The sequence below is a fragment of the Pipra filicauda genome, unplaced genomic scaffold (genome assembly GCF_003945595.2).
Source record: "Pipra filicauda isolate LSUMZ 115617 unplaced genomic scaffold, ASM394559v2 scaffold68_size4259465_pilon, whole genome shotgun sequence".
NCBI classification, from domain to species: Eukaryota; Metazoa; Chordata; class Aves; order Passeriformes; family Pipridae; genus Pipra; species Pipra filicauda.
The window spans coordinates 3,705,667-3,723,924 of record NW_024104853.1 but is presented as its reverse complement, the minus strand read 5'-3'; the positions used below and the strand labels follow the sequence as shown (position 1 = coordinate 3,723,924).

The 18,258-nt window shown below is 38.6% G+C and overlaps 1 protein-coding gene across 2 annotated transcripts in view; it reads left to right on the top strand.

The window, feature by feature from the left end:
* ASMTL (acetylserotonin O-methyltransferase like) overlaps window positions 1-18,258 on the top strand; it is a 25,093-nt gene extending 6,835 nt beyond the window's left edge. Inside the window, exons 6-13 of one of the 2 annotated variants that reach the window (XM_027751291.2) lie at window positions 1,686-1,794; window positions 4,909-5,335; window positions 7,147-7,309; window positions 9,057-9,241; window positions 11,210-11,339; window positions 12,443-12,586; window positions 13,127-13,249; window positions 18,008-18,258. In XM_027751291.2, coding sequence (XP_027607092.2) covers window positions 1,686-1,794; window positions 4,909-5,335; window positions 7,147-7,309; window positions 9,057-9,241; window positions 11,210-11,339; window positions 12,443-12,586; window positions 13,127-13,249; window positions 18,008-18,222 — 1,496 coding nt within the window. In that variant the 3' untranslated portion in view covers window positions 18,223-18,258. Of the gene's footprint in view, window positions 1-1,685; window positions 1,795-4,908; window positions 5,336-7,146; window positions 7,310-9,056; window positions 9,242-11,209; window positions 11,340-12,442; window positions 12,587-13,126; window positions 13,250-14,889; window positions 16,151-18,007 lie in introns of those variants that run through there. The other variant, XM_027751290.2, reaches the window with a different exon arrangement.

Genomic DNA, 18,258 nt, shown 5'->3' with positions numbered 1-18,258 from the left:
GTTCTGTTTACACTGGTTGATAAATACAAGTGGTTACTGTTATCTGTAGTTACTTCAATTTTCAGTAAATAAGGGCAACTTCAGAGCCATTTTTAGGGCATGAGTAGAGTAATGGCTTAATGGCTCAGACGGTTAAGGAACTGTAGGGAGCAGTACATCAGTGTTCTTTATCAGATAATTTATAGAGTAAGCAAGTGATTTTTATGTGAACTGTACCATTAATATAATTTGAGGAGTGGTTGGGGAGCACTGTGTAATAATTATGCCAATATTCCTTTTGTTGAGCTTTTGCAGGGATCATTTTTCTGACAATTCACTCAACACAGTCTTTCTGAAGATAAAGTATTTACAGGTTTTAGTATTTTCTGGAGTCGTTGCTTTTAACTCTTGTAAAATACTAATATGCTAGTACAGTAGAAAGAGAACTGCTGCAAAAGAAATAAAACACATTATCAAAGGGTTCCAGGGAGCAATCCAGCAACAATAATATTACCTTTAATTGTTTACTGTAGGAAGAAAGTTAAAGTGCACACAACTGTAGTACTGATGCTATAACAGCACATCTCATTTAAAATTTGCAAATTTAAGCCTCATCATATTCAGATGAATAAAAATACTGTAAATCTGCATATTTCCCAAGTGATGCCATCAGTGGAAGGATTTTCTAGAATACATTTTCAGTTTTAGTTTATAATTAAAATGCTCTTGTTAAGTACCACATATATATTACAGATGAAATTTTTATCTTAAGCTGATTGAGGTTTTTTTATCAATACTGAAAGATCTGTCTTCACATGCAACAATTTTCTTATTTTATCTGGTTTATTAAATGTTTGGGGTTTTTTTCCACACTAACACCATTAGAAGTTGGTTAGTATTCTCCCCTTGTTCTGTACTGTAGATCTTTCATACTCTTCCTCAAGAATTTCCACTCCTATCAAGACAGTGGTAACAGGAGATGCTGATTTTGGTGTTTGTAGAAAAGAGCAGAGAGAACTAATAACCTGTAATGTGCACACTCATTTGTGCAAGGTTGTTTCCTTTTGAACGTGTTTTGGAAAAGCCTTCGCCTGGAACGATACCAGATTCAGTGTACCAGGTGCAGCAGGGTCCCTACCCACGTGTTCAGTACTTTATTGCACCTTCCCTCAACCACTTCTAGATAGAGAGGTCTGAAATAATCTTGTCATTTCCTGAGAGATGATAGGAAAGTGTCAGTGGTGGTTACTGATGGGATTGCTGGATGCCTGAGTCTGCAGTGCAGGTGCAGCTGCGCATTCCCACTCTTATGACAGCTACATATTGAACTATGATGTGTTGTTAAGAGTTCTTTGACAACAGTCATAAAGTTAGAAGGCTAGTTGTAGCCTTCTTTGTACCCAGTGCCAGATGTGTGTGCCAGCGGTCCATAAGTAGCTCTGTATAAGCATTATTAAAGAACATATTCCACAAAGGGAGAGCAATCTGTTAGTCCCAAGACAGGACTGCAGAGCTTGGAAATGCAAGCTTTTACTGTTTTGGGGAAGTTATGAGTCCACTGTCCCTCAAGAACGTTGTTAGTCATGTCATACATCTGTGTAGTATCTTTAAGTTTTTCCCCAAGCAAAATTGTCAAATGTTTACCAAATAAAACTTAGATGTTATTCTCTCTAAATTACAATTCCTGTTTCTTTTCTTTTCTGTAGACAGTAAGCTAGAGATGGAAATTACTGATTTTTATGAAGAGACTAAAGTAAAATTTTCTGAGCTGTCTGAAGAGCTCCTATGGGAGTACATTCATAGTGGGGAGCCAATGTAAGTAAGACTCTGCTATCACATGACATTTGAGAATAGGTCTTAGGGTATGTTATTAAGCCACCAGCATAAAGTGTTTGGTCCTGTGAAAAATTGCTTTATGTGTACAATAAATGATAGCATGGGTGATGCAAGGTGAGTATGTTGTTCTTGTTCCTCTCTAGAGCTGTCACTTCTTCAGGGAAAATGAGATACCTTCTTAGAGCCTTAATGCATTTGAAAAGTGAAGACTGGAAATACTCTGGATTAGAGCAAGCACTCATGCAATATACAATTAATTCTCTGTCAGCAGAGGCATTCAGGATCTTCAATACCTGAGACAATACAACTAAGCCATAATTATCTCTTAGCTTGTGTTGCTGCTACCCTTGTAATATACTAGTTACTTATATATGTAGACAACATATACAAATATACTAGACAACAGTGATTCCACAGAAGAAACAGGATGAGAACAGAATGCCTAACTACTACTACGAAGATGAAGTTGACTAGATTGTTAAAAAAAAAAAAAGACAAGTACTTGTTTGGAGACAACAAGGGAATATTTGTGACTTTAAGAAATTTGCCTTTTTTTTGTCTTAGCTGAAGCCTAGTGAAGGCGTAGTTAGCATTATGGACTGCATATCAGGTGATCTGAGATGACCTTTAGTCTCTGTAATTTGAATTCTGACCGTGGAAGGATTTAAACTGTAGTGTTTTTTAAATTCATTTGTGCTATGAAACAATACAGTGATGTTTTACTGGGGAAAGAGAAACCAGTGTAGACTTAGGATTTATTTCAGTGCTTATTTGTAAATGAGGCATACTTTCTGAGCATGCAAGGGTCTCAGCTTATTAAATAGACTGATGCTAAACTGGATTATGCAGAGAAGAATGTTTTGGCAAGACTACAGCTTGTAACAGAAATTCCTGGGGTTTTTGAAAGGTGATCTTTAGTGTGCAGCACATCATAAAGTAGTAGTTTGAAACAGAAATGACCATGGATTTTCAGGACGAATGTCAGGTTGAAAATTATTTTTGAATATTCTGACTATTTCCTCTGGAAGAAAATGTACTTTAGCAGTGCTTTGCTGCAACAAAATGGCTCATGAGCAGCACTGGGTCATTCTGTTAATTCTGCTAAACAGGGTGTGTGACAGCAAGGGTTTCTGAAGGACCAAAGGTTCAGAGAATATATTTCATTACTCTCTGAGGCAGAAGACAATTTATCTTAGTTTATAAAATCAAGAAGATAGGAAGCATTTGTTCTGACTCTGTGAAGGAACTGCTAAATTTTGTGTCCTCTTGGGTCTGTTTCTTCTTTTCTGGCTCACTGTAGAAAGAAGGCTGGACCATAGCAATCCTAACTGTTTTAGGCTTGTGTAATGAGTAGACTTAGTTTCTGCCAGCCTCTTTGACCCAGCTTTTTATTTTGTAATCTTTCCCTTGTGAACAACTTTCTCCCCTGACAACTTCCAGTGTGAGGATCTGGTGTGTTTTTTGGTAGCTTTTCTATTTATGGCAGCGAAACCAAAGGACTGCACTCTTGGAAAGAGGTGATTACAGAGGGTGGAACTCTACAGTTTCAGCCTTAAATGTGAAGTAATAAAATGTAGAATGTAAATGTCCTACTCAGGATCCAATGCCAGAATATAAAGTTCTGTAGAAAAATAAATAATATGTGGCCAGTTGTGTTAATGGTCTTGGTGGGATATGATACTACTGCTTTTGATGGTCACAATGTTTTTTGCCTCCCTGCGAGCATATACAAAAATGACTTCACCCTACTGGTCTGTGACTTAATTTAAAAATGAAAAGACATTTTAGTCATTATAATATTCCTAATTTAGTTGGTGTAAGTCTTAAGAATATTATAAAAGAATAATTTAAACAATGACAAAGCTATACAGTGGTGCTTAAAATGCCAGATAAAAGGAAAATCCCTGTTCCCTAACTTATAGCAATTCAAAAATCGCATTTGCTGAGATACCGATTCTTCTGTTTCTTTTAGGAGACTATTAGAAAGGGAATTTGGAAATAAGTTCTAAAAATGTAAAGAACTGTTTCTCATCAAATCTAAGACGAAAAATTTGCAATTATTCTTTGTGTAGTAACTTCCTTTCACAAGCAGTTTATGTAATTCCATGCTACCTTAAGTTAATAGATCCAAGAGTGACTGACCTTTGGTTTCAAAGCTTGCTGACGTAGGCTTTCAGATTGTGTTGTTATGTAGGAAACATACTTTTAACTGCCTTCTTCCTTCTATGCAAATAGTAAAATTGTTGGGTCTATTGCAGCTTATCTGCTTGTATGTATTTCCAATCCACACTGTGGAATTTGCATAATTACACCTAAAGACAAATTAGATTTCCAAGGTTACCTTCTGTGCACGTACGTTCCTGTGCCAAATTACCAGCATTACCATGACAGCTAAGAGCACAGTGTTGTGAACCACAATTCTACTCGTATCTTGGATGGTTGTGCAGGAGTTGGATAGGGCTGAATGGAATGTAGTGGAATTTGTTTGAATGGGTTGCTCCTTCACAACAGAGTCCTGTCTTCCTGATCCTCATTTTAGGTATTGCTGTGATTTGAGAACTGCAAGATGCATTCTAAGGTCATTTTAGTTCTAGGATGCCATCTTCTTTGTGAGCTACTTTGGGACCTGACATATTCCTAAAGGCTTTTCAGCCTTGTGGAATAGGGTGAGGGTCAGCATGCATCTGGGTGACCCAGTGGCAGTGTTGGTCTCAGTGACTCTTGCTGTTACCTTTTTGGTAGCCGGGTCTTGGGGAATGCTGGGTAACCTATGGCAATACAATCAGCTGGTGTTACCTCCTGATTAGGGGACTGTGGCATTTGGGCTGTCTGAAGCATGAAGACCTTTGGCTACTCACCCTTAGCAGAAATACTGATCTTTATATTTATCTTGTGATTTATAAATTGAAGTGTTGAGCCTAGCTAGTAGATTTAATCTGCCTCTAACATGAGTACACTGTTATATATAATATCATTATATATTGTATAATCTTTATTCCAGCTTCTGCAGTACTGGTGGATTTTTTGTGTTCTGTCTTACCTTTGCTCTTAATCCTAATTAGATATATGTTGGTTTTCCTTTCTCTTCCCCAGGGACAAGGCGGGTGGATACGGTATCCAGGCCCTTGGTGGAATGTTGGTTGAGTATGTCCATGGAGACTTCTTGAATGTGATGGGATTTCCTCTGAATCACTTCTGCAAAAAGCTAGCAGAATTGTACTATCCACCCTCTAAGCATAATGTACAACATAAAAAGTATGACTCTATCCCTTCTGTGGACACTTTTGAGAACCTAAGTGATGGAGAAAGTGAATCTTCAAATTTCACAGAGCACAAAGGTGCCAGTAAGTTGGACAGCAGTGGGAAGCATTCCGCAGGAGGTGTTTACACTTCTGAAAACAGTTCTGGTGTCAGAACTGGTTTTACAGTACCTTTGGAAAATCAGAATGGAGTGTCACAAAGAGCACCAGAAGTTCCATCTAAAATTCTAGAGCTGATGGATGGTTTTAGGGCTTCAAAGGTAAAGAAAAAATAAGACTATTCATTACATTGCTGTCTGATATGATTGTTTCATTGGGCTTCAATATGTACCAGGTAATATGAAATACTTGAGCTGGGGTATGAATGTATTAATAATTAGAAAAAAAGGACCACTGAAGTTCTAGAGAGTCTAAGATAGCTGAAACATTGTTGGGTGGGGTTTTGTATTTGCTTTTATCTGTTCTGTCTGTTCTATGAAATTTCAGTTACCCATTTGATAATTTTCTCTCTCAAGATGAGAGGGAAAAGATGTTTTGTGAGGTTTTGTTTTTTGGTTTTGGTTTTTTTTTTGTTGTTGTTGTTGTTTGGTTTTGGTGGTTTTTTTTGGTTTTTTTTTTAACTGATCAAAAGAGCACAACCAAGCTGAAATTTATATACTCTGCAAAGAAAGCATTTAATATGGCTAACTTACCTGCCTTAAAACTGTGACAAGAATTGTGTATATTATATTTCCTTTCTGACTTTAAATGCTTAGCATTAGAATTCTGTGGAAGATCTTAATTTTTTTATTGCCTCTTAAGGATATTGTTTTTTAACAACCTACTTTGTGTTCCAGATGTGTTTAACTGATAATATCCGTACTGTATGTGATGGTTGCATACTCATAAGAGCTCATGAAGAGTCACATGCTCTATGTAGCAGCCAAGCATGATGAGAACTGTATAGCTGGACATTTTAAGTACCCCAGGTTTTCTACTCACAGTTTCAGTGTAGTGAAGACAATAGTGAAGAAGGGGAAGAAGAAATGAACAATGATCATTCTAATAGATTACTGTTCTCCATCAAGTCACTTGTGCTTTTGGAAAAGCAAGTGCTAAAAGAAAGTGCTAAAGTGGCAATGAAATGCAAACTTGGAACTAAAGATATAACGAGTTTGAGGGGTAAGAGGGAAGTTAATCTTTTCCTCTGTTTAATTTCTATTAAGCAGAAGGTCAATCCATTTCCTTGATTACCATTAATTTTTAAGTACATTATAGTCGCTCGCAGTTGCAAAGAAATGCATTCTATGGTTGCTGTGTGCCTTCACTCTTGAGCACTATATAAATTTCTTGGGTTTAGGTGTTTTAACTACTTTAGAATCCTGAAACTGCAAAATCGCAAATTTCAAACAAAGAGGTATATATTATTACATGTCATTAACTTTCCTCTCTGGTTTGGTTAGTATATCTTTACAAGTTCAGCTAAGGTTTTCAGCTTAGACCATTATTGCCCATGGGCTTTTCTTCACCATGAGGCACTATCTGTTCTCTCATCCCCATTCCATATGTATGTATCCTGTTAAGCTGTGATGTAGTGCAGCTGTGTGGTGAAGTTGTTTGGGTTTTTTTCCCTTAATTTTATTAAAACAAGGACCCATATCATAGCAACTGACTCTGTTACACTGTTTTTGTGGAGAGTTTCAGTTCTATATGTTTTGGGTAAATCAAATTTAATTTGATCTTGTGGTATTGATTCATGTGCTTAAGAATGTTTGACCTTATGGAACAGTCGTATAGATGAGAGTCTGCTAGATATCTGAATAAAGAAGTGATCTTCGTGCAAAATCTTTAGGTTGCATCCCAGAATATTTTGAGTTCCCTTCTCTCCTAAACGCTTTTGCTAAAAAATCTGTTATCAGCTAAGATACTGAAACCCTCTGAGAGGGAAAGAAGCAATTTTTAGGAGTTTGTTAAGCTGTGTTGCACTTTAAGAACAGTAGTTGCGTAGAATAATTGTAGGCAGATTCTTTTGTTTCTTGGTTGCAGTCTTTTAAACTCAACACACTATAGCAATTTTTTTACCTACATGTAGGCTCTGCTTGTAGCCTCTAAGCTGAAGATATTTGATCATCTGAAACATAAAGGTCCACTGAAGGCTGTGGATATTGCAAATGAGATTGGAACCTCTGTGTGTGGAACAGAAAGACTCCTTGATGCGTGTGCTGCTCTTGGATTACTGGAGAAGACACCACAAGGTGACTAATTTATCCTCCCTGCAACTCCATGTAACTGAAAGACTATAGGACCAGAAGAGATGCTTTGAAGGTCTATCAAGTCTAACTTGATATTGTGGGTAACTTGGATTTGGAGGAAGGGGGAACAGATGTTGCTCCTTTGCTTTCATTATCAGTAGCTGGAATTGGTCCGTGTTGGGGCAAGCTTTATGCAACAAACACATTCAGGTGTCCTTTGTGGAAACCTTAGATTGTGTTTGCTCTCTGGACATAGTACTGAGCAAGTATCTAAGAAAAGGTTAGTGGACAGTCCCAGGGAGCAGTGTAATAGCTCAGATGTGTCATCTGCACTTTGGTCACAACAACCCCCTGCAGCACTACAGGCTGGGGGAAGAGTGGCTTTAAAGCTGCCCAGGGGAAAAGGACCTGGGGGTGCTGATCAACAGCAGATAGATATGAGCCAGCGGTGTGCCCAGGTGGCCAAGAAGGCCAATGGTGTCCTGGATTCTATCAGAAATAGTGTGGCCAGCAGGACCAGGGCAGGGATCCTCCCCTTGAATCAGCACTGGTGAGGCCACACTGCAAATCTTGTGTTCAGTTTTGAGCCCATCATGACAAGAAGGACACTGAGGTGCTGGAGTGTGTCTAGAGAAAGGTAACAGAGGTGATGAAGGGTCTGGGGTACAAGTCTTATGAGATGGGAGCTGGGATTGTTTAGCCTGGAGAAAAGGAGGCTTAGAGGAGGCCCTATCACTCTCTACAACCACCTGAAAGAAGACTGTAGCAAGGTCAGAGTTGGTCTTTTCTCAAAAGTAACAAGCAACAGGGTAAGAGGAAATGGCCTTGAATTGTGCTGGAGGAGATTTAGATTGAATACTAGGAAAAATTTATTCTCTGAAAGAGTTGTCAAGCATTGGAACAGGCTGCCCAGGGAAGTGGTTGAGTCACCACCCCTGGAGCTATTTATAAGGCATGTAGATGTGGCACTTGGGTTCACAGTTTAGTGGTGAATTTGACAGTGCTGGGTTAAAGGTTGGACTTGATAATCTTAGAAGCACTTTGGTGGAAAAGACTTTTATGTTTCTATCTAAAGTAATGGTCCAATTCCGTTCCCTGCTGCAGCAGTGCAGTCAGTCTTCAGCAGAGAATCGGGATTTTAATGAGAGCTCTGGAATGTGTCCTTTCATGAACAACAATCTAAATTTTAGTTCCCTTAACTGTAACAGTCCTTGAAAGTCTATGTAGGTGAGAGAGTCAGTATTAGGAATAACTTTTTCAGTCCACACTATGTATTTTTAAGTTTCCATATATATCATGTACATAGTAAGACATGAAATGGTTGAGTGCCAAGAAAAGGAGATAAAGGAGTCTTTTTAACTTGGTTAAAGGTCAAGACAAAGGCAAAACATACTGGAGAAAGCTTGAATTTAGGGAAGAAGAAGCCATAATCTAAACAAAAATGCAATCAAGGATGAGGAACTTCTAACACTCTCCCTTGAATATTAGGGATCTGAGGTACTCAGATTTAAAATAAAAATAATAAGTTAGTGTGTATCTATATTTTTCAGCATCTAAATTCTTTTTAGGAACTAAGTACTTGCTCCTTTCAGAGTGACAAGAGTTTGGGAATTCTTTACTTTTTATGCAAAATTTCTATTAATAGCTCATAAGATCAGGATTTGCTAGCAGGAAAACATGCTTTCAGATTTTAAGTGACAGTTGTAAAGTACCGAAACAAAGCTGGTTACAATTGTTTTCTTCCCATAAGGTTACGGTAATACAGACTCAGCAAATACCTTCCTGACCTCAGATGGTGAATACTCACTTCATGGCTACATTATTCACTCTAATGATCACCTTTGGCCTCTCTTCACAAACTTGGAGTCTGCTATCAAAGAAGGTAGCAGGCAGAACCATCGAGCCTTTGGAAAGAAAGAAGAGGATTTATTTAAGGTAATAAAAACTCTAATTAGTATCAAAGCCAGCTGTGAGGAGCCCAGAACTGATCTAGGGGCAAATGGAGACTGTGCTGTCTCAGGAAGTTTGTCAGTCTCAGAAATGGTAGAAACACAGAGCAACTCATGAGTCCCAGGCTTCTGTTCCCTTCAACTTTAGGCTATGAAGTGGTAGAGCAGTTACAGAACATACTGGGAAATTCAAGCACTGACAAAAATTCTGTCTGAAGTGTTGCCCATCCCACAGACACACTCACAGAACAACCTCTAAGCTTGTTTAATTTACATTTGTGTTCTTTTTATAAAACCAATTAGTACCTTATCACACATGCACTCCTTTCATATTGGGTGCCAGTCACTTGATACTGATGTGCATCCCATTTGGGCTGTTCTGACTGTGTAGTCAAAGCTGTTTTCTGTCGATGCACTGGAGAAGGGATCTAATCTCCTTTATGATGGTTTGTAGTTTTGTATGTGCTTCAAGCTGCTGTATGTTGCTGATAAAATTGTAATCCTTTCCACCAACTGTTTCCATCTCTCTGGCATTCCTTTTCCAATACTAGCCCAGGTGCATGTGTTCAGACTGGAGAATCACTTAGGGTTATAATTAGCCTAACTTGTCAGTTACCCAACTGGTGAAGCAGGTGGAGAGGCATAAATATTTGTGCCTGTTTAAGGAGGGAGCTGTTAGCGTGAGCAGGAGAATGTCAGGAGTTCATCTCTGACAGCAGCGCTGGCTTAAATTGTGTACTTCAGACTACATCCTGAGGTTCTTAATTTGTATTTAACTTCTAGATGGTGATGAAACCAGCCTCCTAAAGGAGATGTCTACATCCCTCATGTACAGTTGATGGAAGGAAATAAGAGCTTTTGGAGACTTAGGAAGGTCTTGTTAACCTAATGTTAGTATTTAGATTACTGGTGAACAGAAACTCCTTTAGGAATCATTCAAAGGGTCCTTCAAAGAGAATTAATATACTTTGTTTTAGGATAGCTGCTGCAGTAGATGCCTAAATTTATATAATAATTGAGTGATTTAATGAATGTGAACTGGATCTCATCCTTTGTTACACACCTGGATTACCAACTTGCCTTCACTTGAGTGATGCCTGTGACCAGTCTGGACCTGGGCTCTCTATATGTACAGGATAGTATGTCTGAGCAGAAATGCATGAGCTGCCTATGGCACTGTGCACACCACAGCCTAGAGGTTGTTCTGTTCCACTGTAGCCACAAAACCAGCCATAACTGGTGAAATCTGTATGAAAGTGAGACATAAAGGGATTCATGCATATGTATCGTGTAATGAGATTTTGATACTGAATGCTTGCTTCTTCCCTAATTAAAAAAAAAAAGCCAACAAAAATTGTATGAGCTTTAATGTTTCAGATTTACATTATAGTCCAGTTATCTGGTTATTTTCCCATGATGGGAGAATAAATGTCAGAATTAAATGAAAGCAATTTTTGAGTATGTCAAGAAGAAGGAATACCTGAGGTTGTCTTTCAGTCTCCTAAATCTGCCCTTTCAAACAGTTTAAAATCTGGAGACATCTTACTGTGGAACAAATGTGTTAGTAATTATATGTGAAAGACACACTACTTCTTCAAAAGGCACTTTTCAGATTACCTCTTTTTCCTGCTATGATGCCCCCGCTCCCATGGGTAGAAGTGTTGAATTTAACAGCCTCTGGGAGTTCACCAAGACCTGGTTCAAACCAGACAAGTTTGTCTTGTGAGACACACTGCAAAAGATGTCTGTGATCAGAATTCTTGAGGGGATGCAAAAGTCTGCTTTTCACTACAGTAAAACAACAAAGGACTTTCATTAGCAATTATTCAGTGGCACTTTTAACTGATCTTTTATTTTTAGAATTCTAATGTTCACAGTGTGTACCTACTGTCTTGGTTGTACATAGTTTTAGATAAACAATGAAAATCAATTTCAGGTTTTTTTTTCTTTTTAGGACTATTATCACAGCCAGGAGGGAAAGCACCGTTTTATGGCTGCCATGCACAGCATTGCTCGCCTGACAGCAAGAGACGTGGCTACAGCATTTGATCTTTCGCGGTTCAAATCTGCTTGTGATTTAGGAGGTATTTCTTGTAATTGTATTTGTATACAAATTAAAAGGAAAAGCTTGATTTCAGTTCCACATTTTATTACTTAAAACATATGTATCATTTTTTTACTAGAACTGCAGTAATATTAACTACTGTTATTTTCCTGGTATTGTAATGTCAGAATGAAGGAACCGAGTGCAGCCTAATTGAAAGCAGAGTTACCTAAATGGTATTTGAGTAGTTTGAAATAAGTGAATGCTTGTCTCAATCAGTTACATACTGACACAGCTCAACACAGAAAATAAGATAGTTTGTGGCTCAAGTGATAGAGCATTGGGCTGGGAGTGCCATTTTAAGCTGTGTTGTTGCTCTCCTTTGACACATCCAAGATCTTCAAAAGTAATGAAAGTAGTGAACCACTCTTATTGGGGTGTCAAACTTGAAACACATCGCTGCTAGAACAAAAGGTTTTGATTCTTTTTGGTTTCTTTTGTTGATTATTTTAATAATATCTAAGATGTCCACCAAAATGTTGAAGACCAATGGCACACCTGAAGAAACTCTTCTTGTTAACAGCCTTTTTTTGCCCTGTGCTTGGAGCTGCACAGAGGGAGTGTTATTACATAGGGAAAGATCCACTGAAGGAAGAACACTTTATGCCTGGGGAGGTGGACAGCATGTTAGAGGAATTAAAACAATACTGGTGCCACCTTTGCCACTTTTGCAGATACTCCAACACCTCGTGATCTTATCCTTTGCTACACTGGAGAGTGTTTGTCAAACTTCATATCCTGGTGCTTTTTAAATTCTAAACAGTTCTAGTGCTCTTTGTCAACAAATTAGAAGCCCTTGCCATTTCATTTACAGCTTTTTGCTCCCCGAAAAAACTCTGAGGTACGGGTATCAAAGGTCATATTAGCAATTCTGTATCAGTAAGGAGTCATGCCTGCATTCTCCAAGCTTTAAAACATTGTTCTAACCACCAGGAAGTCCTATTGCCCATGTTTAATTGTGGAGCTGACTGTCTGCCTCTAGTTCTGATTTGATGTCTCTATTTTATATACAGCCTTGTCCTTAAAAATGCCTGAAAATGCTGGGAGAAAATACTTGATTTGACTTTTTTAAACTTTTAACAGGTTGCACTGGAGCTCTGGCTCATGAATTAGTACAAATATACCCAAATCTCAAGGTCACTGTATTTGACCTTCCAGAAGTCATTGCAAACATCTCTTACTTTCAGCCTTCAGGACAACACACAGCTCCAGTGACATTTGTATCAGGTAAATGTAGTGCATGATTTTTTGAATGATTTCTGTTAATCCTGAAGCACAGAACAGGCTCTTTTGCTGCTGCTCCAAAAATGTATCTTAGTACAAGGCACTGCAGATTCACCCACCGTAAAAGGGGACATTGTATTTTTCAAGTCTGTGAGGATAAAAACAAACCTGCTGTGAGTGGAGAATGTGGATAAATAAGTATGAATGAGTCATTTTTTGATTAGCTCTGGGAGCAGAGGTTGCATGTCCTCAGGCATTTCATTTCTAGGCAAGATCAACATGGTGGCTGCAAAGAACTTTGTCTCCTTCCTTGCTTTAGGCTTACTCTCCATTCTTATGTTACAGAATTCTTACCTGTGATCTGATCTTCTCTTTAACTAGGCTTTCCTTATCTGCATATCAGAGCATACCTGTACCTGTTCGTTCTTGTTACTTTCTTTACCTCTGCTGCAGCTCCTAGTTCCTCTGCAATATTTTAATTTCATTTTGTAGGAATATATTCTGTGGTTTCTGTAGGAATGTACTAACTTTGCTTTCCAACAGGTGACTTCTTCAAGGATAAGCTTCCAGAAGCAGATCTTTACATCCTTTCACGTATTCTTCATGACTGGCCTGATGAAAAGATACATGTGCTGTTAAGCAAGATATCAGCTCTTTGCAGACCAGGTAAGTTTTGGGGTTTTTTTTCATCTTGTGGAATTAAAGGGGAATGTTAATGTATCTTTAATGAGTTATAATAAGTTCATATTAAAAAAACATATTTCTCTGTTCAGTCGTAGTAGCCTTTTCTTGAATGTCTAGGCTTGCATTATGGTAATATGTACTAAGAAAAAGAAGGAAACAAAACTGCAAGTAAAATTATATATAAATAAGCTTTTACTATAGTTGCAGGCTTCACATCTTCATCTCCCCAATCTCTGACAGGCCCAGTCTTTCTTACTAAGCACTGTATCACCAAATAACTAAGCATGTGCTTATTTCTAGACACAAAAATGGTCTAACTAAAGTTCCTTTAGGTTAATCAAGAAGCAGTGGTTTTGCTGTCATTTTGCTGTCTCAGCAGTGCCCAGAATATGGTCAGCTGGATGGAGCTCAGTACTACTTTATGCACACATACCATGAGAAGTATGTAGCCTCTCTGACTTTCTCCTGCATTTGAATCATAGAATCATAGAATAGTTCAATTCAATAATTCCAGTTAAAGCTGGAAGGGACCCATAAGGATCATCTAGTCTAATTCCCTGCTTCTTGCAGGACTAAAACTAGATCATATGACTAAGAGCATCATCCAGACGTTCCTTGAACTCTGTCAGGTTTGGTGTCATGACCACTTCCTGGGGAGCCTGTTCCAGTGCCCAGACATGTTCTGGGTGAAGAACCTCTTCCTAATGTCCAAACTGAACTTAGCCTGATGCAGCTTCATTCCATTTCCTCCTGTCCTGTCAATGGTTGCCAGAGAGAGGAGATTGGCACCTCCCCCTCCACTGCCGACCTTGAGGAAGTTTTAGATAGTGATGAGGTCACCCTTCAGCCATTCCTTCTCCAGGCTGAACCAGTTGCACCTCATAAACTTTGCCCTTGAGGCCTTTCACTGTCTTGGTCACTTCCCTGTGGATACCCTCTAATAGTTTGTCCTTCCTACATTGAGGCAGCCAAAACTGCACACAGTATTTGAGGTGAGGCTGCACCAGCGCAGAGTAGACTGAGGCAATCACCTGTGTAGTGATTGGCAATACTGTGCTTGATGCATCCCAGGACACAGTTGGCCCTTTGGACTGATTGCCAGAGCACATTGCTGACTCATATTCAGGCAGTACTAAAGATCAAAGGAGAAGACAGAAAGCAGAAAAGCCTGACTGCTAAGATCATCTGATTCCTTAATCCAACTGTAGCCCCGAAGTTCGTTTCAGAGGAGAACATTCAAAATAAGATCTAGGCCATAAAGTATAATCCTGATTATAAATTAAAGAAAATTGGGGGTAACTGTATTAATCTTTTTGTGCAAAGATTTGTGTATGACAGATACTTACGGGAGTTGTTTGGTTCAAATGAAAGCAAGGCTGAGTTCAAGAGTCAGGCAGTGACATGAACTTTACTGAAGTGGAGACAGTGCTCTAAACTCTCCCTTCTTTTTAACAATAACACGGTTGCCTCCAGGAAGAGATTACTGAAAGTAAAGTTCTTTCACTGATTTCCGTTAAAAAATTAGCCTGAGGGACTCCTAGAACTGTCTCTGAACAAAACCCTAAAAACTTGAAGCTAAAAATACTTACACTGAACCACTTTTGGTTGTTTTGGAATTGCAGGAAGTGCCTTGCTAGTGGCAGAAACTGTGCTTGATGAACAGAAGACACACCCTTCTAGAGCTGTGCTACAGTCCCTCAGTATTACTGAAGGCAAGCAGAGAAGTGGCTCAGAATATAAACAGCTACTGGAGAAGTACAGCTTCACAGATGTACAAATTAAGATCACAGGAAACTTATTAGATGCTGTTCTATGCTTCAAAAAGAGTCTGTCACTGTAGTATGCCCAGAAGCACACTGGGATTTTCATCCACTTGTGCAATATATGCATCATCAACCAACACCTGTTACTAGTTTAGGATTATTTTGACCCTTTATCTGAAGCAGAGTTATTACAAAAAGTTGGACTGCAGCTCCTGCAGGAGTGAGTTCTATGCATTTTAAAAGGTATCTGGGGCAGGCCAAAACTCCTGTGTATGAAATACCTTAATGTCCAGTTCTCTTGGCAAGTTTTCAGACTGTATTAAGCTTAGACTTGACATATCTGTATATCATGTCAAGTTAAAACTTCAAGCTTGTATTGAGCCATAATTAATACCTTAGTTTTTTTGGACCTTAAAATAGAATTCTCCTTCTGCAGTGTGTTCAGTGGTTACTGCTCATTTTTATCAGAAATGAAAAAAATTAATATTGTGCTATCTGTCTGAAATTGGGGATATTAATCCCCTTTTTATCACTGTTCTGTGGGACTTTACTCAAAAACATCTTAAGGACACCATTTTAAGCATTCTTTCTGCAAGCAAAAGTGAAAACAGGACAAAACTCAAATGTGTTCCTACAGCAGCTATAACATCACAAAGGAACTTCAGTGGCCTCTGACCTCCAGCCACACTCTGTACGCATACAAGTTGCAGCTCAGTGCTGTTCCTATTGCTTACTATCACTTTTGGGGATTTCTGAATATGGTTGAATGGCTGTATATGTTTTCTATCTCATTACTTGAGATGAGTTTTAGGATTTATGTATAAAACCTCTTATGAAAATTAAAAATAAGTTTCTTCATGCTTCAGTCACTAATTGGAGAAGTATATGCTGTATCTTATCTCTTCAAGTAATTTGTTACTATTGTCATCTCTCCTAATGTTTATTTTTTTTCCTGATACTTCATTGATATTTATGTTTTCTATTTAACATATACTTTGTAGTGGAAGCCTCTCTGGAAATTAAAGCTGTACTTTCAAACTAGCTTTCTTCTTTATCAGTTGTGAGTTTGTTGCCTGTCACACTTGTACAGCAATAATCCCAATAAATCAGTTTGAAAGAGGCTGTGCCAATACTGACCCACCAACCTCAGCGAAAGAGAGCGAGCTGATGAGCAAGGTCAAGAGTTGCATCTGCCTGGATGTTACTAAGTCAAGAGTTACTTTGCTCTTTGAGCACTGAGTAAAGGAAACATGCTACAGTGATTCAAATCATCAGAAGAAACATGCCTACTACTTAGCATTTCAGCTGTCCAAAATCAGGGAAATGTCAGACTTCTACCACACTGAGGTTTTTAATTCTTAGCAAAAGGGTTTTTTTAAATGGAAATTTGACTAATCTCATCTGTACAGACATTTAAAGATAAGGCCAAATATTCAACAACTGAATAAATTTAAAGTGTTTCTTTTACATGTTGACATGAAGCTTGCCAGTAGCTTAATAGGGTTGTATACTGAGGCTCATTCCAGCAGTCAGATGTTTCTCATCTCATACTTAGTCATAATGCTGTTCTTTAAGCTACTATAAGCTGTTTGAGTCAGAAAGTTTCAATCCTAAAGTTAGCCTGCCTATAACTCTCACAGACTTTAAAACTGTGCCCCTAAGTACTATGTATCTGACTGTAAAATTTGAATAGAATGTTCTTGGTTACCACACAACCTCAGTGTACTTTATGATTAAAGCACAACACTCCATACACATTAAGCATTAGTCCCTTGGGCATGGTGTCTGTGGTAATGCACCACAGCTTTGCACTCTCAGGATAATTAAGCATTGGAGCAGGTGGCCCAGAGAGGCTGTGGAATTTCTGTCCTTGGAGGCTTCAGGATATGAGAACAAAGCCCTGAACAACCTGAGCTGACTGTAGAGCTGCCCTGCTTGGAATAGGAGATTGGACTGGAGGTCTCCTGTGGTCTGTTTCAGTCTCAGATGTTCTATAATCATTTGGTATAGTCCAGTCACCTGAGAAACTATAAGCTCATCTTTTCTCATTAATATTCAAAATGAGTTTTTCAGTTGCTGTGGAGAAAGCTGATATCTTTTGCTGACTGGTAGAAGGGGTGGATTTAGTGGTCTGACACTGAAAATATTTCCTAAGCAATACACATAACTGAGGAAGATTTTCAAGACATGAAGAATGAGGGGGTTAGGTTTTAAACTTTCTAGTCAATTGTTAAATATCTGAGGTGTATGAATAGGAATGGCTCTGAGGAGATTGTCTTAAAGGGCAGAAAGATATGAATGTTATGCATCACTTAGTAATAAAATTACTGTAAACTGCTGCTATTTTGATCTTAGTTGGTGGCCTCCTACTCCCACTGTGACAAAAGAAACCACCACATAAGATGCAAGACAAATAAGTAAAGCAATGCTTGTTTTGTCAGTAGCCCTCTCTTGGCTTCCCTTTCCCCTCACAGGTCCGAAGATGAAGGAAAAGACTCTGTGTAAACAGGAGCACTTAAGTTCTGTTCTCATCCTTAGGTCAGTCCCACCACAAAGAATTCAGTTCCTACAGAAATAATATACACAACATATTGTACAGAAACATTGACTTCTCTGTTTCTATAATGTTCGCCATCCACTGCTTTGTCTGCTTGGCACCATTTCAATATGAATGTGAAGCAGCAGTATATCCCAGTCTCAGTTTTCCATAACCCTCATGCCCAATCTACAGAAGTCGTCCCCCTTTTCCCCTGAGAATGGACTCACAACTTCGACTTGTGTGTGATCACTCCATACTCTGAAAGGGAATCTCCTGGGATTTGTGAGAGGAGTGGATAATTCATTTAATAGTAGAGCAAATCCATAAATGATAAAGGAAGTCACCTGTGTCTTGCAGTTTGTATCCCTACATATGGTAGCAGAAATTTTCCTGCCTGATAATAGATTAGAACTGTTCTGTGTGTTTTTTTTTAATTAGGCTGTGCAATTTTGCTGGCTGAAATGGTGTTGGATGATGAGAAGAAGAAGAGGAGCACAGCTCTGCTGCAGTCTTTGAACATGCTTGTGCAGACAGAGGGAAAGGAGAGAAGTGGCTCTGAATATCAAGCCTTGCTGGAACAACATGGATTCACAAATGTCAAAATCAGAATTACAGGAAATTTGTTAGATGTCATTCTCTGTGTTAAGACCTAGAAAAAAATGGATTTAGTAAAATCTGGATGTCTTCTA